The following is a 27,379-nucleotide window of genomic DNA, read 5'->3' as shown; positions in this document are numbered from 1 at the left end:
ACAGACACTGCCATACCTGCTGAGTTTCTCCAGCAATTTTTGATTTCATTAATCAGTGATTATAGACTAATTCGCATTGATGAATCACATCCAGGTAGTTCTTCTAATTTAGTCGTGGGATGTGGGTCAAACTAATAATTTATTGCCAATCTTTAAATTAGCAATAGGGACTAAGAATCAATTGCATGCTATGAGATGGGAATCATGTAAAGAATAATGAGGGGACAGACTCCCATTCCTGAAGGACATAGCAAACCAGCTGGATTTTTATGACAGTGCATCAACTTTCACCACTCTTTGTTAGTGTTGGCTGATTCCTAATCAGCTTCACCATTTATCATTGTGGGACTATAAACCCATAAATTTAGGTTTGCTTGTTTTATCCTTAATCACCAAACTAGTCTCTGTTAAATTTAAATTTAATGTTGATCTCACTCTTTGTGCACTTTCTCTGCAGCCATAACATTGTATTCTTTGTTCTGTTTTATGACCCTAATGCATTTTGTATTGTATATTCTGCCTGTCCTCCATTCAAAACAAAACTTTTCACTGTACCTAGGTGCATGTGCCAATAATAAATCAAGTCAAATCTCCTACATAATGCCCATCCTGAAAAGAGAATATTTGTTGCCACTGTAAAGCAATGTCCTGTTAGACTGTTGAATCAGTAGAAAAATGAGTTGTGACCTTATTGAAACATATAAGATTCATAGAGGGCTTGACAAGGCAGATCCAAAGAGTTTTCCCCCTTTGCAGGACAGTCTCGAACCAAAGGAAAGGAGTCATCCAATTAGGATAGAGTTGAGGAGGCATTTCTTCTCTCAGGTGGTGGTGAATATGTGAAATGCTTTAACACAGCGGACTGTCGAGGCTGAGTCATTAAATATATTCAATGCTGAGATAGAGAGATTTTTAATCATTAAGAGAATCAAGGATGATGGGGTTAATGCAGGAAAGCAGAGATCAGGATTATCATTTCATTGAGTGACAGAGCAGACTTGATAGGCTGAATGGCCTTCTTTGGTTCCTATGTCTTATGGTGCTATGGGATAAAGCATTCAAACAGAGTAGTTTTCATGCTTATAATTAAAGACATAAAGCAGGTATGTGACTTTACCTCTTTGCTACTTTTAACTGTGGGTTCAATACCATCCATCACTTTGTCAATAATGTGTAGCAAACCATTAGAGGCAATGACATTCCCAGTCAGGATCCGTGCTTTCTTACTGTTTCCGTAAATGCGCAGCTTTAGCTGGTTAGACTAAAAAAGAAAAACACAAAAGATAACCATAAACACAACTAAAACACATAGAGAAATACATATAGAAGCAGACAGTGCTGGTGAAACTCAGCAGATCTGGCAGAATGCGTAAAGAGAGAAACAGTTAACATTTTCAGCCCAGTCTTCTTTGGGACTGCTTTTTATTTATTCTTTCATAGGCAATGGGTATCACTGGCTGGGCCCACATTTATTGCCCATTCCCTCATTGCTGTTGACAAGGTGGGGGTGAGCTGTGTTCTTGAACTGATGAAGGCTATATGGGGTTAGGAAGGAAGTTCATGAATTTTGAGAATCCACCTACAACTCTTAGTACATTGTCTTACTTACAGTTTCCTCTGAGTCACAGAATCACAATTATTACAGTGCAGAAGAAGGCTATTTTGCCCGTTGTACCGACACTGATACTATCCCCTGCTGCCAATCTCCTGCCTATTCCCCATTTCCCTGTACACCATTACTATCTAATTAATCATCCAACTCCCTCTTGAATGCCCCAATTGAACCTGCCTCCACCACACTTCAAGGCAGTGCATTCCGTAGCCCAACAATCCACTGTGGGAGAAAGCTTTTCCTCATATCACTTGTATTTCATTAAATCTACGCATTCTCATTACTTTTTTTTACAAGTGGAAAGAGCTTCAGCTGATCTGCTCTGTCTGGCTGCTCATGATTTTAAAACTTCAATCAGGTCTCCCGATAGCCTTCTAGGCTCCTGGAAGAACAATCAACTTCTTCAATCTGTCTTCATGGCTGAAGTTTCTCATTCCTGGAACTATTCTGGTCAATTGCTTATGCCTTCTCTCCATTGCATTCAAATCTTGCCTATGATGTGGCACCCACAACTGTATACAATACTCCAGCTGAAATCTAACAAGTGTCTTGTACAAATTCAGCACCACGTCCCTACTCTTGTATTCTATTCCCATTGTTGTTCTTTCGGACTGCATTTACACTATAACTGTAGTGTTATGGGCACAGCCTATTCATAAGGAGTGAGACAGCAACTGTTCCCCCTCTGTGGAATCTCACTCTTCTTCATATCTGAGCCACTGAACCTTGAATTTAGATATAAATTGCATCTTTTTAATTTTGTGTGAATCCAACTGCTTTACACCATTATGGCTGTAGTATGAACACAGCCCGAGGTGAATGCACGTTTGTACACATTTCCAATCAATCAAATATGCTACAGCATTACAACTTTATCCTGATCCTTAAGCTTGTAGAACGAGACATACAATCGAGATAAACTGTGTGAATGAAGTCCATCAGTGCTTAGCCTTGCTTTGTTTATCTAGAGATAATGGCCCATGTTTTGCATTTGATGATACAAATCGGTGGCTCAGTGGTTATCACTGCTGCCTCACAGTGCTAGGGACCCGGGTTTGATCTCACCCTTGGGTGACTGTCTGTGTGGAGTTTGCACATTCTCCCTGTGTCTGCCTGGGTTTCCTTCGGGTGATCCGGTTTCCCCCAACAACCCAAACATGTGCAGGTTAGGTGAATTGGCCAAGCTAAATTGTGTTCAGGGATGTGTAAGTTTGGTGCATTAATCAGGGTAACTATCGGATAGTAGGGAATGGGGCTGAGTGGGTTATTCTTCGGAGGGTCAGTGTGGACTTGATGGGCCGCAGGGCCTTTTTGCACACAGTAGGGATTCTATGATTCTGACTGGGAAGCTTCTGAAATGCTTGTTGTCCCTAGTTTGTTGCCACAATGCCACCATTGGTTAATGCAGCCACACAGGTTGTTATTAACTTGTAAGTCCTCCCAACACATGTCAAGGACAGGGAGTAAGGAATTCCTGGTCAGCTGCATAATGGAGAGGAGCCTGTACCAACACTATCCATTGTACCACAGATACCCAGGCCCTGTCAGTGAACGGTAACACACAATGACCACTGGATAAGAATAATCATTGGGATCTCTGTTGTGCACTCTTGATTATTCACCAGCCTGATATTTGATCGAATGGAAACTGCTAGATAAAAAACTAGTTGGTTTATCAACCTTATCCCACAAAACATAATGCCCTCATACCTGCATACCTCCTACAAATCCCCTACAAAACATACCTCAACCTCTTGGAATCTTGTGGGAGTGACCAAAGGGATACCGAATTCCTCTTTGGACCCTTCAGATGTTCAAAGTGAGACCAAATGATTACATTGAAATGTGTCATGAAAACTGACAATCCAGTTACTTCCTTTACACTGTAATCTCTTGGTATAACCCTGGTAACATCCCTGCCTCTGAGCCAGGAGGCTCCAGGTTCAAGTCCCAACTGCTCCAGAGGTGTGTAATAGAAAACACCTACAGTTGCTGTCCCAAAATCTGCCAGAATTTTCCCAGGGATAAAGCCTGACATGAGACAGTAGAATTTACTTTTGATATTTGGTATTGCACTTGGAGCAAAGTTATCCCCTGCCAGGAGTTTCATTTCCCACTTTTCATAAGTCCAAATAAACCCTGAATTTGGACTGACACTCACAATTATAGGTTCCTACGCAGTTGAATTTGTTCGGCACAAATATCAAGAAATTAGAATTAGGTTTATTGCCATGTGCACTCAAGTACAAAGTACAGAAGTACAGTAAAATGTAAATAATGTTGTTGCATGCAACACCATCTTACTTACAAAGTACCCAGGTACCAATCTCAGCCACTAAAATAGATTAGGTACAAAAATAGAAATTTTACTGGAATAAATAAAAAATATTTATTGTCCCGAATAAATAGTGATTTAATTAAGAATATAAGAACCAGGAGCAGCAGTAGTCCAATAGTCATCAAACTTGCTTCTCCACTGAAAGGAGTTTAGAGATTAGCAGTAAATATGGTTTTCTTTGCAATTATTAAAACACACTTCCTTCATATCACAAGCTCACCTTCTCTCTAAGTATGGTCACTCCTGATCTCCCAGTCAAAGTATAAAATGAATTGGTGGCGTTTAAATCTGCAATGCTAAGCTGGCCAGCAATGATGTGCAGCTTTGCAAGGTACTGTGTTCTGTCCTTGTCTGTCAAGATCCTGTTTAACTGGATTAAAATGTGAGATAATTATTAGGAGAAACATTTATATTACATGCTGTTACCAAGCCGATGAGCTTCTGTACAATTGTGGGGTCGAACACTAGCATAAGAAAAAAAGAAAAATGTTGTGTTTGTGTAACACCTTTCACAATCTCGTGGCTTCTTGAAATACCTCATAGCTGTTGAGTTGCTTTTGTTGTAATGCAGGAAGTGTGGTAGTCAAATTGTGCACAGCAAGATTCCAGAATGAGCAAGGTGACAGGTAACTTGCTTTATTTAATGGTGTTGATTTAGGGATTTTTAAAAAAGCACAAAGGAGATCCCACTTGTCATAGGATCTCTCATACGGCCATCAAAGAGCATAGATTAGGCCCGAATGCAATACCCAATAATCAATGATGATTGGAAATGCTTAGGGTGAGCAGGAGATGTTAGATTGCAAAAAGATGTCAGGAAGGTCTGGCTCTTTGTAACTTTAAATGGAATCCCTTCACCTGACTTGATGTAACCTCCTTCTCCTGGGCTGGCTCAGTGGTTAGCATTGCTGTCTCATAGTGCCAGGGATCCAGGTTCAACTCCAGCCTTGGGTGACTGTCTGTGTGAGTTTGCATGTTCTCCCTCGGTCTGTGTGGGTTTTGTTTGGATGCTTCAGGCTTCTCCCACAGTCCAAAGATGTGCAGGTTAGGTGAATTGGCCATGGGAAATTGCCCATAGTGTCCAGGGGTGTGGAGGCTAGGTGGATTAACCATGGTAAATTACAAGGATAGGATAGGCGGGTGGGATGCTCTTTGGAAGGCTGGTGCAGAATTAATGGGCTGAATGACCTCTTTCTGCACTAAAAGGGATTCAACGATGATATTCTCTGATACAAACACCCATCACCAGTGTATTACATTGTGCATTTTGCCCACTTGAGGCTATCAGACATGCATGTGCCAGCAGAGGGAGTCTAATAAAATTAAAAGGATACTTTTTTTTTAGTATAACCATGCATGTAGTTGCAACTTGGAATGCTTCTGGCTGAATATATTATGGTTACTCGCTAAGAACTGCACACCTCTCCCCTCACCCCTGTTTGCATGTGGACCCTCAACCATCCAAATTTGACAAGATGGGGAATGTGACATTTAGTGCGTGGCCAAACGACTGTGCTAACACATCCTACATGCTATTGATGATGCAGTGTAAAGTGAGGGCTCAGGTGTCCATGCTCCAGCAGTCACTTCCCTCTTCTTGCTCTGTGTAAATTCTCCCAAAGAAAAATCATAAAGAGGAATGATTGTCATTAGTTCACTTCAAGTAACTTACATCAACTGCTTTAAAGGCCTTGTTGGTGGGCACAAATAAAGTAAAAGGACCTAAATTGGTCAGTGGCTTTGAGTAACCAACACCTGGTAAGAGAAAGAAAAATGTACAATTATAAACTGTATTCTAATGATACTTGAAAATGTATATTCTTTGACAAGTATATCAAAACTGGAACTAATTTTCAGAATCAGGAACTGCGAGATGAGAGAGACTGAGTTCCATCTAACTCACTTTCCTCTTCCTGGTTGTCCAATACAACAATGGAGTCACTGACTATTTGTTGCAACTGATCTCTATTAATGAGTTTACAAAGGTACAGCTTGCATGGTCAAATGGAAGAGGTTTCTAAATTTTGTGAATTGGGAAGCTATCTGAAGATTGTAGATTCAAGGTGTTTTAGGGTTTGTATAGCACAGTGGTAGTGTCCGTACCTCTGAGTGAGGAGACCTGGATTCAGAGATGTACTATAATATATCTGAACTTGTTAATTAGAGTGATAGAATTATAGAGATGTACAACACGGAAACAAATCCTTCAGTCCAACTCGTCCATGCCAACCAGATATCCTAAATTAATCTAGTCCCGTTTGCCAGCACTTGGTCCATAACCCTCTAAACCCTTCCTATTCATACACCCATCCAGATGCATTTTAGATGTTTTAATTGTCTCAGCCTCCATCACTTCCTCTGGCAGTTCATTCCACACAGACACCACCCTCTGCGTGAAAACATTGCCCCTTAGGTCCCTTTTCATTATTTCCCCTCTTACCCTAAACCTATTAAAGGGGTTTGGTTAGCTGGAATGGCTGGCATGCCATCTAGAGTGATGCCAACAGCATGAATTCAATTGTCACACCAGCTGAGGTTACTCTCCTTCTCAACCTCTTCCCTCGCCTAAGGCATGGTGACGGTCAGGTTAAACCACGCCCAGTTGTCTCCCTAATGAGACAGCAGCCTTACGCTCTGGTGGGACTATGGCTGCTTTAATTTTGGTTAAAGATATCTAAAATAGAGCCAGATACCTGGTGAGGGAAAGTTCCAGAGGTGGAAGGCTGCAAAGTGACTTGTTACTCCCATGTCAGGTCCACTCACTAGATGCCAGTCTCATATCCATCTGGCAGTGTATCCCAGGTTGCGATTTTCTTTTTAAACAAGCTCTAAACTCTGTCAGGAATTTACAGCGAAAGACTGCAGACTCAATACCTCCTAATTTACCACCTCCTAATATTGCCCAGGAATGCTTGATAAGGGAAACAGTCCATCATTACACCTAAACGTTTAGACAAGCCCCTTATTACTAACAGCTACGCAACTCCATGAGGATACAGATGGGGAGCTGAAGACACACTTTCCGAACATTTCTCAAGTGTGGTCCATTGACCAACAGTGGTGCTGGACATCTGCAGCCTGTTGTAAACTACAGGTCATTGACCCTCAGCACCACAGTCAAGACCTTGTGAAGGAACAGGACAGAGCCCTCATCCTGATCCCTCATATGGTGTCACATAATGATAGTGATTTCCACATTCATCACCAGTGATGCCAACAATGTAGTTTATAAATAGGATTACTTATTGCTGACTATAAAAGTGCAGTATTAGTTTCTCAGCAGGTTGTTACGATGAGATGATAAGCTATATTCGGATACTTTACATGAATGTATTTCCTGTACGATCAATGTTTATAATGTGGAAGTGTCTGGTATGAATCACTGACTTGAGATATGTAATTTACAAAATTAATGCAGATAGTGTTTCTGCACTCGAGAACTGCCATACTCTAATTGGCTGGCAGTTCTCAATGGGTGGAATTTCAGTGGCTGGGGTCCTAAATCCAGGGCAGATTTGATACTGACAGGCATTTCATCTGGTCAGGCCTCCCTCGCCATAGCAATCATTGGGTCTCCTGTCGGTTGGTGGGAGCCGGTTTGGGAATACCAAGTCATACTCCAACTTCCAAGGGTTATGCAGAAAGGGCAGGAGAGTGGACGTAAAAAATGCCGGATCAGCTGCGATTGGCTGAAGGGGCTGAATGGCCTATTCTTATTCCTAATTCTTATGCTATTATGGTCCTTCCCCCTAACATGGACCTCACCCTTTCCCGACCAGGAGACAGTCCCTGAAGACAATTCCTCCCTTCATCTGGTTCTGAGTGATGACTTGCCTCACTCCTTGGAATGGATGGGTGTATAACTGACTTAATTCCCCATCCCAGCAAAATGTGCCCATAGGTTATAATGAGGTCACAGAGTTGGTATAAAATCTTTACAGTTTTTAGACAGACTAGTAAGTGTTGTGAGGCTTTCTCAAGCAGACAACAGAGAAATGATTTAGCCAATGGCCTCCATTAAACTTATACTGTCTACCCCAAATCTGGGGAAGATAAAATCTTTACAAAAAACTGAGGGAGAAGGAGGTTACCGAAAAACAACATGGCTGATGTTAGTTGTCCTTGCCACGGACCCCTAGACTGGGTGTTCAGGTCCTTGATTCTTTCCATGATGCTTCCATAGCAGACAAAGCCATCTCCTGTATATCCTTCACTGCAGCTGCACCTGAGTAAGATGATCATTTGTTGCATTAAATCCCTCATCAGCATTAACATACATCAAAATTACTTGTTTTTTGCATATTAAATGTTATGAATTTTAAAAATTCTTTATGGGATATGGGTGTGACTGGTAAGGCCATTTCAGGGGCAGTTAAGAGCCAACCACATTGCTGTGGGTCTGGAGTCACATGTAGGCCAAACCAAGTGAGGGTGGCACATTTCTTTCCCCAAGGGACTCTACTGAACTGAATGGGTTTTTATGACAATTAATGACACGGTCACCATTACTGAGGCTAGTTGTCAATCTCTAGATTCTTCAGATTAAAGTTCCATTAGTTTCGATGGTCTCCAATATTGACCTGGATCTCTGGATGTCTGGTTTTAGTGACACTACCAGCATCACAACATGGTCGCTGATACATTGATTTTTTTTTTCTCTCAGAGAGTCAACGGATTGAGGATGAGACTGGGAAAGCGAAGTTGAAACCCAAAATCAGCCATGATTGGATGCAATGGAAGAATAATGGGCTGTATGGAGCTTCTCTCATTCTTGTCTCTTATACTGTTCTGTCCTGCACCTTTTCAATGTGATGTATTGGCCACAGTTATGGTGGGAGTCATAGAGTTATTCAGTATTGAAGAGGCCTTTTGGCCCACAGACATTGCACCAACATAAACCACTCTAAATCTGCAACAGTCTTACTTTCAGCACTCATCCCATAGCCTTAAATGTCACAGTACAGATAGTACACCTGTGAAATTAACACTGGTTATCATAACAACCCATCTGGTTGACCAATATCTTTCGCGAAGAAAATCTGTCGTTATTACCCAGTCAGGCCTATATGTGACTGGTAACTGCCCACTGAAATGGCCTAGCATGCCATTCAGTTCAATGGCAATTGGGAAAGAGCAACAAATTCGGGTCTTTTCAGCAATGCCTACAACCCATGAACTCCTAAATTATCAGTCAGGTTCATAGGATGGTGGACTTGCTGTACTGGAAGCCAGATAGATTAATATAGATGCACTAGAGGGAGGTGATGGCCTAGTGGTATTATCATTCAACTATTAATCCTTAAATCCAGAATCACGTTTGAATCCTGTCACAGCAGATGGTGGAATTTGAAATCGATAAAAAGAAATCTGGAATTAAGAGTCAACTGATGACCATGAAACCAACGCCAATTGTTGGAGAAACCCATTAAGGTTCATTAATGTCCTTAGGGGAAGGGAATCTGCCATCTTTACCTGGTCTCGCCTACATATGACTCCAGAGACACAGCAATGTGGTTGACTCTGAAATGGCCTACCAAGTCACTCAGTTGTATCAATTGTAACCCATAGTAAGTGTGGTCAGCATTGCTGCCTCACAGCACCAGGGACCCGGGTTCAATTCCCACCTTGGGCAACTGTCTGTGTTGAGTTTGCACATTCTCCCCGCGTCTGTGTGGGTTTCCTCCTGGTGCTCCGGTTTCCTCCCACAGTCCAAAGATATGCAGGTTAGGTGAATTGGCCATGCTAAATTACCCGTAGTGTTAGGTGGATTAGTCAGGGGTAAATATAGAGGGGTGGGTTTCTCTTCGGAGGGTCGGTGTGGATTTGTTGGGCCGAAGGGCCTGTTTCCACACTGTAGGTAATCTAATCTAATCTAATCTAAAAAAAAGTGGACTGCAGTGATTCAAGAAGACAGCTCACCACCACCTTCTCAAGGGCCTATAGGGATGGGTTATTAATGCTGGCCAGCCAGCAATTCCCAAGGCCCACAAATGAAAAAAAAAAACTGTGCTTATTTCAACAGAATAGATGACAGCCTTTCGTTGCTTCTCAGGGCAATTTTCCTGACCAATGCCTGGTTTACAATTTAAGAAAACCCAGCTGTTAACTGTCAATCTACATTAATGGGTGCATTCTCCATGGCAATGCCTCTACCAATCAGAGTTCACTTGCCAAGCACTCTCCTTTCATGGGGTATAAATGTTGGTTTTCAACATGAATTTGTATTCTTGCAAAATATCCTGATGTGTGCGAGATGAAAAGTTTTGGCACTTAATGTGTCTTTTTTTTCAGCAATACTCACATTACTAAACGACTACTGATGTAAAAAATAGGATCAGAGTAGGGCAATAAGGTCACGGTTAACCTTGTAGCTCAACTCCAGGTTCACTCCATCTGGGGTGAGGCATGTACCTGAGCTGTCCCAACATAACGTGAATGACCATTACCCTCCCTGAGAAATTAGGATGTCATACCTACTAACCCTGCAAACATCCACTGACCCAAAAACAGGACCAGTTTCTGGACTGATAGAGGTCACAAGCCCAGCCTGGCTGCCAGGGCCAGGCTATACCATCAAACCCGAGCCAAAAAGATGCATTTGATTTAAGGCAGGTTGCATACCAAGGTGTCAGGACACCCTTGATATATTCATTAAGGGCATCGAGTCTGTTAATTCTGTCCTGATTGGATCAATAAGTATATCCAAGGCTGAGATAGACAGATCTTTAATCATTAAAGTAATCCAGAGTTATGGGAAATGGCAAGAATGTGGAGCTGACAATTATCAGACCAGCCATGATTTCATTGAATGATGGAACAGACTCCTCGGGCTGAATGGCCAACTGCTGCTCCCACGTCTCCCCCCAGTTATCATTAGACATCATTACCATCTGAACAGACGTTACATGAACTGCTTACTGGATCTGGCCTGGGGCAACTGTAACACAGTTGGCATTTTTGTCACAAGTGTTGTTGCTCTTGCAGACATCAGTCAATTCACATCCAATTCCGGGTGACAGATTCTCATAGCCTTCCTGACACTGACAATGAGACTGCAAAAGAAACGAAAATATGAAACATCGATTAAGTCTTGCAGTGTACTCTCCATCAGAAAGTATGTCAAAATTTGAAGGCCTTCCTTTCTTTCCTTGGACATGAAAATGGTGTTTTAATTAGTATAAAGCATTCTTCATTTAAATGTTATATTTGTATTAATATCTTGTATAGGCTTACACAAAAAGTTCCAGATCGATAGATCAGCAAACAATGAAAAAAGCTGGATCTTCTGGAATTCTCATCTGTTCCCTTTAACTTACGGACTTGAGGATTCTATTGTCCTCCTAGCCAGCCTAGCAACTAAATAAAGCGGGATGGTGGCCAAACAGTAATGTCACTGGACCAGTAATCCAGAGACCCAGGCTAATATCTTGGGATGTGAGGTCAAACTCCACAACAACAGGTAGAATTTGGATTTAGTTCTGCCTGGGATTGAAAATTGCCCTTAATAAAGATCATGAAACTATCATGAATTGTTACAAAAGCCCATCTGGTTTACTAATGCTCTTTAGAGAGGGAAATCTCCATTTTTTTACCCATTCTGGTTTACATGTGAGTTCAGATCTACATAAGTGTCGTTAACCTTTAACTGCCCTCTGAAATGACCTACCAGGCCACTCAGTTCAAGGGCTATTGGGCAATAAACATTGGTATTACTCGCGATGATCGTCCCATGAAAGAGTAAAGGAGCCAGACGCTATAAATTTGATTTCATGTAATCTCATGTAACAGACAACTTCTGACTTTTGCCCTAAAGTCCTTAATATTTCACAAACCTCAATTTATTATTCATTAATATAGTACAATTTTCCAATGATGCTGGCCTCCCCTTTTCCCTGACCCCTGAGCAGCATTGAAATCACAAGCCCAGTAAATGTTTCCTCTCCTGAGATATAGGGGAAGTTGGTAGGGGCTCCCTGAAGCTTGCCATTGCCGTGTCAGAAAGTGGGCTGGAGCTCAATGCCTTGATGGGTTTTTGCCGTGAGTAGCATTATATTCACCGGACACCTGATCAACCTGGAACCTGCGCTACCTGGAGAGTGGGAGCCCCACATCCAGTTCAAAACTCATGGGATTGACAAAGTGAAAATTCAGATTGATTGAGCCCTGGTACCTTGTTTGGAAGCAAAGATCCATGCATTTGAATCAACACATTTGTATAGAACATACCCAAACAATGAGAGTTCTGATTGGGAGTGTCCATTCCTCTTAATCATGGCTTCCTTCATTACCTTTTCATTAAGCAAGCCCCTCAGAAACATTACCTGTGTATAAATCCACCCTTTAATGTTGTGCCAAAAGCGTTTTTCTTGGAAAGCTGACAACTAATTGAGTACATACAGTAATTTGTACTAAGTCCCATTCACCCATTGCCTTCTATTGGCCTTCATTGACTCTCAGACTGGAGTCACCTTCATTTTCAAGCACGCATCATTCTTTTCAATCAAGTCCAGGACTTTGTCGTTCCCAATTATTAACCCTCCACCCCAACAAACAGTGGCAGTGTTTTGCTCCCAAGGCCGTAAGTTTTGAATCCCCATTTGAAATGTCTTCTCTCTCTCAACCTTTTCTTTTCATGCACCCCTTAAATCCTCTGTTTTTGGCCTAGCTTTTGTTCATCTGACTTAATGTAGCTCGGTGTCAAATTTTGCTTGATTTTCCTCCACTAAAAACCTTGGAATAATCTTAATCAACTTAACTGTGCTATAGACTAGAAGCACTTCACAGGAGGCTCCCAAACACTGAGGATATCACCTAGACAGGGGACAAAACGTCTGCAACACAAATTCACAGCTCGGCGAACAGAACCACAACAACGAGCACCCGAGCTACAAATCTTCTCACAGACTTTGAAGACTAGAAGCTGTTGCAGTTACACAACAGATAACAGACTCTGAAACCATGAGGGAAAACAAATACAAGCAGCTATGCATTTAGGGCCCATTTCACTTTTGGAAATATGATATTGATTGAAAACATCATGCCTGCTACCCACTGCCCTAATGAGTGTGGGTGGAGGGTCTGGTTTAATAACCATTAGCGGGCACATACATAATTGTGTTCTGCCTAACTTAGCACTTGGTTGGAGCGTAGGGAGACTCTCATTGAATCCTGAAGTGGACCACAGGAGCTCACTGTAAACAGGATAAGAACCAACCTTTCCGGGGCCATCATAATGGCAAACCGTTGAGTTCGTCGGGCAGTTCCCAAAATGGTTTTGGCACGGATCAATGGGTAGGCAGATCTGTCCATCACCACGGTAACCCTCATGGCAAGAGCAGGTATAAGTGTCAGGTGCCAGGTAAATGCATACAGCATTGGAGCCACAGGGATTTTGAAGACAAGGATTAATGGCTGAAAGAAAAATATTGTTGCTTATATTTAATTCCTTTTGTACACATTTGACATCAAACTGTATACAATGAACTAAATCTGTGTTACCCACTTAGTCAAAAGAAAGGAAGGATTGCATTTCTATAGCTCTTTACATGATCGCCAGACTCTCACAAAGCGTTTTACAGCCAACAAAAGTCTTTTTGAAGTGTAGTTGTTGCTGCAATACAGCAGCCAATTTGTGCACAGCAAGATTCAACAAACAGCAATATGATAATGACCATTTGTTTCAGTGCTGTCATCTGAGGATAAGTATTGGCCAGGACACTGGGGGAGCTCTTAAGACAGTGACATCAACCTAGACGGTCAGAAAGAGTGTTGATTTACTGTCTAATCCATCTCCAACAGTACCGCAGTCCCTCAGTATTGCATGGACTGTCAGCCTGAACATTTCAGCTCAACTCCCAGGCTGCTGCTTGAACCCAGAACTCGATAAGGAATTCAGAGGCAAACTGAATTCAAACAGGCCATGGCTAAACAAGCTAATTCCTTCATTTATTACTTCATGTTCCTTTTTTTTAAATTCCCTGTGGGTTGTCACTGGCTGGACCAGTATTTATTGCCTGTCCCTTGTTGCTGTTGAGGAGACGGTGGCGAGATGCCTTCTTGGTCCACCTGACAATGCCCATACGGAGGGAGTTCCAGGAATTTGACCCAGTAACAGTGAAAGAACAGCGAATCAGGATGGTGAGTGGCTTGGAGGGGAACTTGAAAGTATCTGCTGCCCTTGTCCTTCTAGAGGGAAGTGGTCGGGAGTTTGGAAGGTGCTGTCTAAGGATCTTTGGTGAATTTCTGCAGTGCATCTTATTGATGGTACACACTGCTGCTACTGAGTGGTGGAGGGAATGGATGCTTGTGGATGTGGTGCCAATCAAGTGGGCTGCTTTGTCATTGATGGTGTTAAGCTTCTTGAGTGTTGTGGGGGTTGCATCCGTCCATGCAAGTGGTGAGTATTCCATCACACTCCTGACTTGTGCCTTGTAGATGGTGGACAGGCTTTGGGGAGTCAGGAGCTGAATTACTCACCATAGTATTCCTGGCTTCTCATCAGCTGTAGTAGCCACTGTGTTTACTTGGTGAGTCCAGTGAGTTTCTGGTCAATGGTAACCCCAGGATGTTGATAATGGTAATCCATTGAAACCAAGAGCAGTGGTTAGGTTGTCTCTCATTGGAGTTGGCCATTGCTTGGCATATGTGTGGCGCAAATGTTACTCATTCTAAAATGTTCTAGTACAATTAAAATTACTAAACCCAATTATTAATGGGAACAAAAGCAGAAATTGCTGGAAAAATCAGCAGGTCTGGCTGCATCTGTGAAGAGAAATCAGAGTTAACGTTTCGGGCCCAGTGACTCTTCTTCAGTTCTCCAAACCCTCTGAGCTTTTCCAGCAGTTTCTGCTTCTGTTTCTGATTTCCAGCATTCACAGTTCTTTCTGGTTTTTTTCCCCATTTATGTTTTTTTTCCACAAACATAAGGGTTTTACACATTCGCTTGTAGTCAATAGCATAATAAGCACTTACGTTCACATGTTGTGCTTCCTTGGGTATGATAGCCAGGTAAACATTCACACACTAACTTTCCAGTTACTGCTTCTTCAGAACATCTTGTATTTTCTGGACACTGTAGTGCCCGACAAGCGGGTATGGCTTAAAAGATCAAGAAAGAGACTTGACACACTTTGCAAACGCAACAGGAATGTTGCAGAGATTCCAGTTGATTCTTGCGTCTGTTCAGACCTCTTGAGCAGCCCCGATTTCCATCACTCCATCACTAAAGACTTTTTTATTCTGCTGCCCAGACCCTCTCTAAACCAGTCCACTATCTCGATCTTTCTTTCCAACTTCAAGACCCTCCTTAAAACTCACCTTGTTTGGCTGTCAGTGGTGCTTACATGGCTTGGTGTAACGTTTCATTTGGTAACACACTTGAGGGTGGCATGCTGGCTCAGTGGTTAGCACTACTGCCTCACTGCGCCAGGAACCCGGATTTGATTCCAGCTTCTGTCGACTGTTAGTGTGGAGTTTGCACATACTCCCCGTATCTTTATGGGTTTCCTCTGGGTGCTCTAGTTTCCTCCCACAATCCAAAGATGTGCAAGTTAGGTGAATTTGACCATGCTAAGTTGTCCATGGTGTTCAGGTATGTGTAGGCTAGGTGCATTAGTCAGGAGCAAATGTAGAATAATAGAGTAGGGGATTAGGTCTGGGTGGATTAGTCTTCAGAGGATTGGTATAGACTTGTTGGGCCGAAGGGCCTGTTTCCATGCTGTAGGGATTCTATGAAAGTCTCAGAACATGTTAAATGTGCTAACCAAAGGCAAGTTGTTCTTTTGTATTGGATGGTGCATGAGAGAGAGAGAGAATAAACTTGCATTTATATAGCACCATAAACAACCAGTCAGTTTGTACTTTTATTTACAATCTGGTCATTGAGGTAATTTAAGAATTGTGGTAATCAATTTTTGGCAAACACCTCTCTTCCACAAACAGAGATTTTCCAAAGGTGTTAGCTGAGGGATATATTTGTCCAGGACACTGGACTGGGAAGAAAGTTTGGGTAGACTGGTTTTGTTTTCACTGGAACGCAGGACGTTGAGGGGCGACCTGATAGAAGTTTATAAAATTGTGATTGGCATGGATAGAGTGGAAATTATGAGGTCTTTTTCCCAGAATGGAGGGGTCACAGGTTCAAAGTGCAAGGCATGTTTTCCACACAAAGGGTGGTGAGTGTCTGGAACACACTGCCAGACGAGGTGATGGAAGCAGACACAATAGCAGCATTCAAGAAACACTTGGATGAATACATGAATAGGAAGGGAATAGAGGCATATGGATCCTACAAGTGAAGACCATTTTAATATGGAAGGGCAAAATGTCTAGGCACAGGCTTGGAAGGCCGAAGGATCAGTTCCTGTGCTGATTTGTTCTTTGTTCTTTGTTCTGAGCACTGATACATAAGGATACTGTCTTTGCTAGTTATTAGTGACTCTCAGTGTAACTGACAATACCTTCTCCTGGTCTTGAGCTGCTCCTGCGCTCCGTGAATCTGGCTTCACTTTAGCAGAACGAGTGTTAATGCTAACCCATAATATGGGCTCCAGCCTTAAGTAAACTTGTGAGTGACCCCACAATGATGTAACTTTGTCCTGATAAATATAGTACGAATTCCTAAGACTATTAGCAACATTCAGACGCTAATAAATGATTGCCTCCAGGTACAAAAATTCACACACCGAGTAATCACAGCCCAGCTCAATAGCATACGCATTGGTCCTTTGAGCTTTTTTTTTGACTAAGGATAAATGCTGATATAAAATGTGCCCCACGAATATTACCTTACCTTGATGGTACATGATGTTTTTACTCTAACAGATCATTGTATTGTCCTTACCTTGGTCACACTTGGCTCCTGTGTAGCCAGAATAACACGTGCATGTGCCATCTGCAGCAATTCCACTTTTGCAGACTCCATGAACACATTCACATTCTGCGAAAGGAAGAGATCGATGCTCTTTGAAATCACAGAGATAGATGCAACATTTTACAACGCATGTGACATTTCTCACTCTGATGTCTCTTGGGACTTTAACAATGATTAACGTAATGCACTCATTGGATCCTTGTCACTCTGAATCCCTGAGGACGTTCAAAAGGACAGAAGAGAAAGATGCTAAAATGAGATGTTGCTCAGTCTCAATTGCACCACCGCTACGCCACTTCTGGAGGAGGTATCAAACCCACCCCCCCCCCCCCCCCCCCAACCTGTCCTTCAGCATTAATTAGCTTGACCTAATAATGGAGCTTCAAACTCTGCTGGGCCATGTTTATGTTGATTTCATCAATAAAGTTCCATCTCAGGCAGCTCAGCTGAGCATATCCACTCTTAGTGCTCTTGCATGTCCAACCTCATAGTCGCCTGCATCCCCACAGCTAACTGGCAAATGAACCCACTTTTTAAAGGGCCCTATGATGTTCTCCTAAATGTTGCTTGCCACAGTGTTCAGCAGATTTATGTTCAATTCTTGAAAATCCCTGGAGAGTTGACATCTGAATCTTGTAAAGGCACAGAAGGCCTATAGAAGGCCTCCAAGAGGATTCACAGCAAGTCACAATGTGCCTGTCAAGAGTACAAAAAGAAAATATTTCCCAGTGATGTTTCATAGGCAGGTGGGACTAGATTGGGCTGGGATATCTGGTCGGCATGGACGGGTTGGACCGGAGGGTCTGTTTCCATGCTGTACATCCCTATGACTTGAGGCAGTTGGATTACCTTAAGAAGTACTCTCCAAATGGAATTTAATGGACCATCTGAAGTAGACTGGAATGCCACTGGGCCAAGTTCTGGACATTATTCTCAATCTCTTACATGAGTAGAATCAAAAATATGCTCTCTGACACCTCAGAAATTCCAATTCTAACGTTGCTACTTTTGAAGGTCAAGTCCTGACACCTCATGTTCCAATGAGGCACTTTACAACCTTTACGAATCTTTGAGTTTTGCACTCATTGGATATCTCAAAGTACTTCTGAAACAGAATTACAGTTTGCAGGAAATATCAAAGCCCATTCGTGCACAGAGTGATTCCATAAACAACAATGTGGCAGTGAACAAATTGTGTTAATTGAGGGGTCAATGCTGACCCAGGATATTGAAGATAGTTCCATTGCTTTCAATCAGATAGAGCCAGGGAATCTTTTACACCCTCCTGAGGGGTAGACAAGGTGTCAGTTTATCATTGTGTCTGAAAGAAAGTGCCTCCGCCAAACCGTTGATCGTTGCAGTCAAGGCCTGGCGAGGGACTTGGACTCAGAATCTCAACATTCAGAGACTAAAATGATACCTACTGCACCACAGCTGACACATCCGGCAAATCCACATTCCAGACTTGTACTGGATCTGCATTGTCATTTGCACTTCCACTAGACCCATCTTTTGCATCTTTACTGTTCCATTATCACTTTGCCATTTCCATCAGTTTTTACTCAATTATACCCTCCATTATCTCAGTCTCTCCATTTTCCTCCTTACTCCCCTCACCTTTCCACTTTCTTAAAACTCGTTACCTCTCTAACTTTTCACAGGTCTGACAAAAAATCTTCTACTTGCTAAGTATTCCCAACATTTTCTGTGTTTATATATTTTTAACATTTATTATCTTTCATGTTTAGACTGCCACTTCAGAAACTTAGCTCGAAGCCTATGAATTTTGTAGGAACTGACTGACCTGCTATTTGCCCACCATGTACAAGACACTAGGCAGGAGTATGATAGGATACTGAGTCTAGATTAGAATGGTGCTGGAAAAGCAGGTCAGGCAGCACCCGAGGAGCATGAAAATGGATGTTTTGGGCAAAAGCCCTTCATCAGGAATATGATAGAATACTCCCCACTTGCAGCTCTAACAACACTCAAGAAACCTGACATCAACCTGGAGAAAGCAGCTGCTCAGTAGGTACCTATGCCCTAACTTAAGCATTCAGTCCCTCCACAACCAATGCACAGTGGCAACAGTGTGCAGCCATCTATTTATAAGATGCAGGGCAAAATGTGACCAATACTTCTTCACCAGCACCTACTAAAGCCATGACCACTACTGCCGAGACTGACAAGGGCAGCAGTCGCAAGGGAATCTATTCACATGAATATTCTCCTCCATGTCAAACAACAAATTGCTTTGGAAAAGATCATTGTTCCTTTATTGTCACTGGGTTAACATCCTGATGCTCCCTGTCTAACAGATACACACGTAGACCATCGTGGTTCAAGAAGGTAGTTCACCACCATTTTCCCATTGGCAGCCAGGGATGGGTAATATCAGCTGGCCATGCTAGTGATGTCCACACCCAAGAGCAAATGAAAGAATGTATAAAATGCTGTATCTCACCAGAAACACAATCAGGTCCGTATGAGGTCTCTTTGGCACATTTCTCACACGCTAATCCCGCATAGCCATCCTGCAATAATTAATATCAAAATATTGTAAGGTAGGGGCACTTAGCATTGAATAATAGTTAATAATTTATTGTATACGTGACTGATAAGCCAACTGGAGGCGGTGGTCAGAGAAATTCCTTTCAAACCAGAATTTCCAGTGTGGGTCTTTGCTTTTGCTTTGATGGTTCACAAGTAATGGAATGTGCAAAGTCATCAAAATTCAAGGCAGGTCTCATGAAAAACAATGAGTGTTGTTGAAAACACTCAATGAAACATGTCAAAACAGGAAGCTGGATTTGGTTTTGAGACTTGGTGACCCTTGCAAATTCATTCAGATCTCATCAAGCTACTTAGTCACTTCCTCCAACCCTTACCCCCACTCTTTAATGTATAAACCATTGTAAGGAGCACTGATCACAATTGACTGTTCGGGGTCAGTTTATCCGAACACTTACAAACACGCTAAATTCCACTGAATTCACTTTGATACAGTCCATTCAGCCCAGCATTTACAGTTCTCATGAACTGCACCCCTCCCTCTCCGTCTAACTCGATCAGTCGAACCTTCTATTCCTTTCTCCCTTGTGTACTTATTTAACCTTCCCTGAAACTGATCTCTGTTATTCAGCTGAAACACTCCCTGTAGTAGTGAGTTCCACTTTCTCACCACTGATTACAGAAGCATGCCCTGAATCCCATTTTGGGAAGTCTTGTGGCATCATGGGCAGCATCCCAGTTTCTGAGCTTGAAGCTGTCAGTTCAAATCCCGTATCAGGACCCAATGATATGGTAATGCCACTAAACGTCTGAGTTTGACTATCAGCTGTCTGATGGAAAGAACATTGAAGCCTCTACTATCACTATCTATTGGTCCAGGCGATGAGGAAGGCTAATGGCATGCTGGCCTTCACAGCGAAACGATTTGAGGATTGGAGTACAGCTGCCTTGTGCAGTTATACAGGGCCTTGGTGAGGCCACACCTTGGGTATTATGTGCAGTTTTGGTCTGAGGAAGAACATTCTTTTGATTGAGGTTCACCGGATTGATTCCCGGATGACAGGACTGACATATGAGGAAAGATTGGATTGACTGGGCTTGTACTCACTGGAATTTAGAAGATTGAGGGGGCAATCTCATAGAGACATATAAAATCCTGATGGGACAGGACAGGCTAGATGTGGGAAGAATGTTGGGGAAGTCCAGAACAAGGGGTCAAAGTCAAAGTCAAAGAATAAGGGGTAAGCCATTCAGGACTAAGATGAGGAAGAATTTCTTCACTGTGCGAACCTGTGGAGTTCTCCTCAAAAGGAAGTTGTTGGGGCAAGTTCATTAGATACATTCAAGAAAGAGCTTGACTCCCTAAAGGGATCAAGGGATATGCAGAGAAAATGGGAGTGGTATACTGAGACTGCATGATCAGCCATAATCATATTGAATGGTGGTGCAGGCTCGAAGGGCTGAATGGCCTACTCCTGTTCCTATTTTCTATGTTTCTATCCATGGGAACGTGTATACTGCCAGAGCACCCTCGGCTCACTGAGTGAGCTATAAAACATCACCATCTCATACTTAAAGTACCAGGTTTGGACTCCCTCAAGAAATACCAGCATCTTTTCTACATTGATTCTATCAAATCCTCCCATAATTTTAAAGATCTCTATCAGTCTTCCCCTTTCTAGATAAAAGAATGTTAGTCTGTTCAATCGGTGTAATCTGCCAGTCCTATGTCATACTTGAAAATGTTTTTTTCACAGCTTTTCCAGTTTCCCCTTGTCCTCAGAGCAGAACTGTGCTTAACGTTGCATGCCTTTGTAAGTCCATAAACACTGCCCTTGTCTGGGATCCTCACAAACTAAGGAATCGACATGGCTGAAAATTTCTCACATTGACCTTTGGTTCCATGGGCACAACGATCAGGAAAAGGGCTTGGATCGTGGAATCGCCATTCACTGGGTGAGTATTTCTGGGATTTTCGTCAGAATACATTGCTTGTCCGTGGGGGCTGCATTAAGAGCCTGGTTGGAGCTGCTTCACTGAGATGTGGATCAGGATAGCTGAAGGGAAGATGTTACATTTGAATTCTTATCCTCCTCCCTCATTTCTTGATTGCTTTCACGGGGGGCCTTTGTACCTTCATTATCCTGCAGTGTTCTCCCAATCAGGAGCCCCTGATGGGTTCTAGAGGGAAGGCGAACCTTTTCTGGCCAGTCCACCTATGTTTGTAATCCCTTTTCTCAACGTCACTCCCTTCAACGTGGTGAAGACTATCTCATGCCAATTTCCAAAGTTCTGCATTCATAATGCCAGAGTCTAGCGACCCGCGGTGGTGCCTCACCATGCCAACAGCGATGGAGCATTGATGAAGAATGAGATTGAACAGAAGTGTATTGTGAGTGGTATTGGCAATGGGGATAATGACTGTGATAAAGTAGCTCATTATCGTGACTGTAGTATTAACCATTCACTGCAATCTTTGCAATAAAATAGAGCCCATTCATTGGACAACTATCACTGTCACACAAGTAACTATATATGGTGTTGGTGAGGCCACACCTGGAGTACAGTGTAGACTTGTGTAGAGTCCAGATGCGGCCTCACCAACACCATATATAGTTATTTTTGTGACAGTGATAGTTGTCCAATGAATGGGCTCTATTTAAGAAAGGATGCGCTGGCAATGGATGCAATTGAAAAGAGATTCACTAGGATGATTGCTGGGATGAAGAGATTGACTTAGCAAGAAGGAGTTAAGAGCTAAGGCCTTTATTCATTAGAATTTAGAAGAATGAGTGGTTGACCTTATTGAAACAGACCATATTCTGAGGGGGCTTGACAGGGTAGACGCTGAGATGTTTCAACTAGCAAGGCAATCTCAAGCTTGGAGATGCAGTTACAGAATAAAGAGAAGTTCATCTAAAACTGAGAAGCGAAGGACTTTAGTCTCCCAGAGGGTAGTGAATGTCTAGAAGTCTGTGTCCCAGAGAGCTGCGGATGCTAGATCACTGGAAGTCATAAAGTAGGAAGTAGATTATTGAAATATCAGAGAGGCGGGCTGGTAGGAGCTGCAAAGGAGAGGATTCTACCTTGGGTAGAATCTTATAGAATGCCGGAGTTGGCTTGGCAGGCCACATGGGCTACTCCAGTTCCTATTTCTGATGTTCGTTTGTACTTACCAGTTAATGCTCCAACCTACCATGCAATTACATGTGCCAGTTCCTCCCATGCCATCGAAGCATACTCCTTTCTTATTACAAGGGGATGCTGCTCCTCCTGGGCATTCTGTAATCATATCAAACCAAGTATCAGACCTCTAGACAGATTACATTCAATCAACAACAAAGAAACGGGCTATTCAGCCCAGCAGGCCAATGTTGGTGTTTAATTTTCATTCCCTCGTGGGACGTGGGCATCACTGGCTGGCCGGCATTTATTGCCCGTCCCTAGTTGCCCTTGGTGAGCTGCCTTCATGAACCACTGCAGCTCTGTAGTGTAGGTTGACAATGCCCTAAGGGACAGAATTCCAGGGTTTTTACTCAGTGACAGTGAAAGAATAGCGATATATTTCCAAGTCAGGATGGTGAGTGGCTTGGAGGGGAAATTGCAGGGGGTGGTGTCCCCATGTACCTGCTGCCCTTGTCCTTCTAGATGGAAGTAGTTGCAAGTTTGGAAGGTGCACTCTGGGATCGTTGGTGAATTTCTGCAGTGCATCTTGTAGATAGTACACGCTGCTGCTACTGAGTGTTGGTGGTGGAGGGAATGGATGAGGTGCCAGTCAAGTGGGCTGCTTTGTCCTGGATGGTGTCAAGCTCCCCCCCTATCAGGATGACCATTCTATTCCTTTCTCCCTCACACAACTTCCCCTTGAATCTATCTATCTATGGGTGTTCACCTTAACCAGTCTCTGAGTTTAACATTCCTACCAGTCTCTGGGTGAAGAAGCTTTTCCTTGATTCTCCATCAGATTTAGCAATCACTATCTTATGTTTACAGCCATGTGCTTCTGTATATTCTCCAAGCGGTTTAAACAGCTCAAAATTAAACTGGTTTCATATCATTGAAAATATAATTAGCATTTTATTATGAATAAAGCTCTGGGTAGAACAAACATTTACAAACGTTAGTTAATACGAGGTTAATTCCTGTACACTGTACACTGGCTACAATGTAGATTTCTATTTAAATCCTCAAGTTCCTCTGGAAGTTCGCAAATATTGCACATTTTTCCAGAACACAATAAGATTCACATTTAGGAAATCTTAAAAGTGTGAGGAAAGTATAAATTACAAAAAGAGCTGTATCAATGGAGACAAAAACTGAAAGAACTGCTAATGCTAGAAATCAAAAATAAAAGCAAAAATTGCTGGAAAAGCTCAGAGGTCCGACAGCATAGAACATAGAACATACAATGTTACAGCACAGTGCAGGCCCTTCGGCCCACGATGTTGCGCCAACCTGTGAAAATAATCTGATGCCCACCTAACCTACACTGATCCATTATTATCTATATGTCCAAGCCCATTTAAATGCCCTTAATGTCGGTGAGGCTACTACTGTTCCAGGCCCCTACTACTCGCTGAGTGAAGAAACTACTCCTAATATCTGTCCTAAATCTATCATTGTTCAATTTAAAGCTATGTCCCCTCATGTTAGCCTTCACCATCCAAGGAAAAAGGCTCCTGCTGTCCACCCTATCTAAACCTCTGATTATCCTGTACGTCTCGATTAAGTCGCCTCTCAACCTTCTTCTCTCTAATGAAAACAGCCACAGTTCCTTCAGCCTTTCCTCGTAAGACCATCCTTCCACATCAGGTATCATCTGAACCCTTTCCAAAGCTTCCACATCCTTCCTATAACGCAGTGACCAGAACTGCACGCAATACTCCAGGTGCGGCCTGATCAGTGTCTTGTACAGCTGAAGCATGACCTTATGGATTCAAAACTCAATCCCCCTATCAATAAACACCAACACACCCATATGCCATCTTAAAAGCCCAATTGACTTGGGTGGCAACTTTCAGGAATTTATGCATCAGGATATCGAAATCTCTCTATTCATCTACACTGCCAATAGCCCAATACTCTGCATTCCTGTTATTTCTTCTGAAGTTAACTACCTCACATTTTCCCACATTAAACTCCATTTGCCACTTCTCAGCTCAGTTCTGCAACTTATCTATGTCCCTCTATAATCCACAACATCCTTCAGCACTATCCACAACTCCGCCTACCTTAGTGTCATCCACAAATTTACTAACCCATCCTTCTACGCCCACATCCAGATCACTTATAAAAATGACAAATGGCAGTGGCCCCAAAACAGATCATTGTGGCACACCTCTGGTAACTGAGCTCCAAGATGAACATTTCCCATCAACCACCAACCTCTGTCTTCTTTCAGCTAGCCAATTTCTGATCCAAACCACTAAATCACCTTCAATCCCAAAACTCCGTATTTTGGGCAATGGTCTACTGTGTGGAACTTTATCCAACGCCTTACTGAAGTCCATATACACCACATCAACCACTTTACCCTTATCCACCTGTTTTGTCACCTTCTTGAAAAACTCAGTAAGGTTAGTGAAGCACGACCTACCCTTCACAAAACGATGTTGACTATTCCCAATCAAATCATTCCTTTCCAGTTGATTATAAATCCTATCTCTTATCACCTTTTCCAACACCTTACTTCAACCGAAGTAAGGCTCACTGGCCTATAATTACCACGATTGTCCCAACTCCCCTTCTTAAACAGGAGAACAACATTTGCTTTCTCGAATCTTCTGGCACTACTCCTGTCAACAATGATGACATAAAGATCAAAGCCAAAGGCTCTGCAATCTCCTTCCTGGCTTCCCAGAGAATCCAAAGATAAATCCCATCTTATCTATTTTTAGATCTTCCAAAATTGCTAAAGCTTCCTCTCTGTCAACCTCAATCCCATCTAATCTTGGAGACTGTATCTCCGTAATCTCATTAACATTGCCCTTTTCCAATGTGAATACTGACGAAAAGTATTCATTAAGTGCTTCCCCCATGTCCTCAGATTCCACACACAACTTTCCACTACTATCTCTGATTGGCCCTAATCTTACTCTAGTCATTCTTTTATTCCTGATATGCCTAGAGAAAGCCTTAGGGTTTCCTTGATCCTATCCACCAACATCTTCTCATGTCCCCTCCTGGTTGTTCTTAGCCCTCTTTTTAGATCTTTTCTGACTAACTTATAACACGCAAGCCCCCTATCTGAGCCTTCACAACTTATCCTCACATAAGCCTTCTTCTTCCTCTTCACAAGAGCTTCAACTTCTTTAGTAAACCATGGCCCCCACTTTCAACAATTACCTCCCTGCCTGATAGGTATATACTTATCAAGGACTCGCAGTAGCTGTTTCTTGAATGAGCTCCACATATCAAGTGTGTCCATCCCCTGCAGTCTCCTTCCCCATCCTTTGCATCCTAAATCTTGCCTAATCACAGCATAATTGTCTTTCCCCCAGTAATACCTCTTTCTCTGCGGTATATACCTATCCCTGCCCATTGCTATTGTAAACGTAATCAAATTGTGGTCACTATTGCCAAAGTGCTCACCTACCTCCAAATCTAACACTCCCCAATACCAAATCCAATATGGCATCGTCCCTTGTTGACCTGTCTAGATACTGTGTCAGAAAACCCTCCTGCACACATTGAAAAAAAACTGACCCATCTAAACTACTTGGACTATAGTATTCCCATTCAATATTGGGGAAGTTAAAATTCCCCGTAACAACTACCCTGTCAATCTCGCTCCTGTCGAGAATCATCTTTGCTATCCTATTGTCTACATCCCTGGAACAGTTAGGAGGCCTATAGAAAACTCCCAACAGGGTGAACTCTCCTTTCCTGTTTCTAACTTCAGCCCAAGCTACCTCAGTGGATGTGTCCTCGAACATTCTGTCAGCTGCCGTAATAATACCCTTGATTAACAAGGGTTAATCCATGTCTACATTAATGCAACAAAAACAGAAATTGCTGGAAAAGCTCAGCAGGTCTGGCAGCATTCGTGGAAAGAAATCAGAGTTAATGCTTTGGGTCCAGTGACAGTTCCTCAGAACTAACATTAACTCTGATTTCTCTCTACAGATGCTGCCAGACCTGCTGAGTTTTTCCAGCAATTTCTGTTTTTGTTGCATTAATGTAGACATGGATTTAAACCCCAATTCAGAGCTTTGAACACATAATATAGGCGGACTCTCCCAGTACAGTAGTACGGTCTTTTGTTACTGTCCATTCATCTGTCTATCTGTCTATCTATCTATCTATCTATCCATCTTCTTCATTAGATGTAAAGATAATAGAAAATTTATCAAAGCAAAAAAAGTGGTAAGTGTCCAGTTTGGTCAAAGTAATACATATAAGGGAAATGTACATCGCTTTCCAGCATTTCTCATTAATGTTTTGGCAGATGAGTGAACATGACTCTCCCTAAAAGACACCATGTCCACTTTGTCCTTTCAGCTCCCCTTTACAACCCATTTTTGTGACCAAGCTACCTACTATGTCTTTTTTGCCTGAATGTATGTGTGGTTCAGAACGGTCCTCTGTAAAAGCCCTTGGGACATTTTCTTCAACTAACTCCTGAACATATGCGAGGTAAAAACAATGACTGCAGGTGCTGGAAACCAGATTCTGGATTAGTGGTGCTGGAAGAGATCAACAGTTCAGGCAGCATCCAAGGAGCTTCGAAATCAACATTTCGGGCAAAAGCCCTTCATCACGAATAAAGGCAGAGAGCCTGAAGCGTGGAGAGATAAGCTAGAGGAGGGTGGGGGTGGGGAGAAAGTAGCATAGAGTACAATGGGTGAGTGGGGGAGGGGATGAAGGTGATAGGTCAGGAAGGAGAGGGTGGAGTGGATAGGTGGAAAAGGAGATAGGCAGGTAGGACAAGTCCGGACAAGTCATGGGGACAGTGCTGAGCTGGAAGTTTGGAACTAGGGTGAGGTGGGGGAAGGGAAAATGAGGAAACTGTTGAAGTCCACATTGATGCCCTGGGGTTGAAGTATTC

The 27,379-nt window shown here is 42.6% G+C and overlaps 1 protein-coding gene across 1 annotated transcript in view; it reads right to left on the bottom strand.

Moving 5' to 3' along the window:
• Window positions 1-27,379, bottom strand: part of stab2 (stabilin 2) — a 181,790-nt gene that overhangs the window by 133,823 nt on the left and 20,588 nt on the right. Inside the window, exons 4-13 of the mRNA XM_043709921.1 lie at window positions 22,529-22,614; window positions 19,286-19,355; window positions 16,792-16,887; window positions 14,922-15,047; window positions 13,165-13,361; window positions 10,869-11,002; window positions 8,042-8,175; window positions 5,623-5,705; window positions 4,171-4,320; window positions 1,118-1,261 (exon numbers count right to left, since the gene is read on the bottom strand). Coding sequence (XP_043565856.1) covers window positions 1,118-1,261; window positions 4,171-4,320; window positions 5,623-5,705; window positions 8,042-8,175; window positions 10,869-11,002; window positions 13,165-13,361; window positions 14,922-15,047; window positions 16,792-16,887; window positions 19,286-19,355; window positions 22,529-22,614 — 1,220 coding nt within the window. The remainder of the gene's footprint in view (window positions 1-1,117; window positions 1,262-4,170; window positions 4,321-5,622; window positions 5,706-8,041; window positions 8,176-10,868; window positions 11,003-13,164; window positions 13,362-14,921; window positions 15,048-16,791; window positions 16,888-19,285; window positions 19,356-22,528; window positions 22,615-27,379) is intronic.

Source organism: Chiloscyllium plagiosum, chromosome 19, assembly GCF_004010195.1.
Source record: "Chiloscyllium plagiosum isolate BGI_BamShark_2017 chromosome 19, ASM401019v2, whole genome shotgun sequence".
NCBI lineage: Eukaryota > Metazoa > Chordata > Chondrichthyes > Orectolobiformes > Hemiscylliidae > Chiloscyllium > Chiloscyllium plagiosum.
The sequence above is the reverse complement of the archived record's forward strand: the minus strand, read 5'-3'. Positions and strand labels throughout refer to the sequence as shown.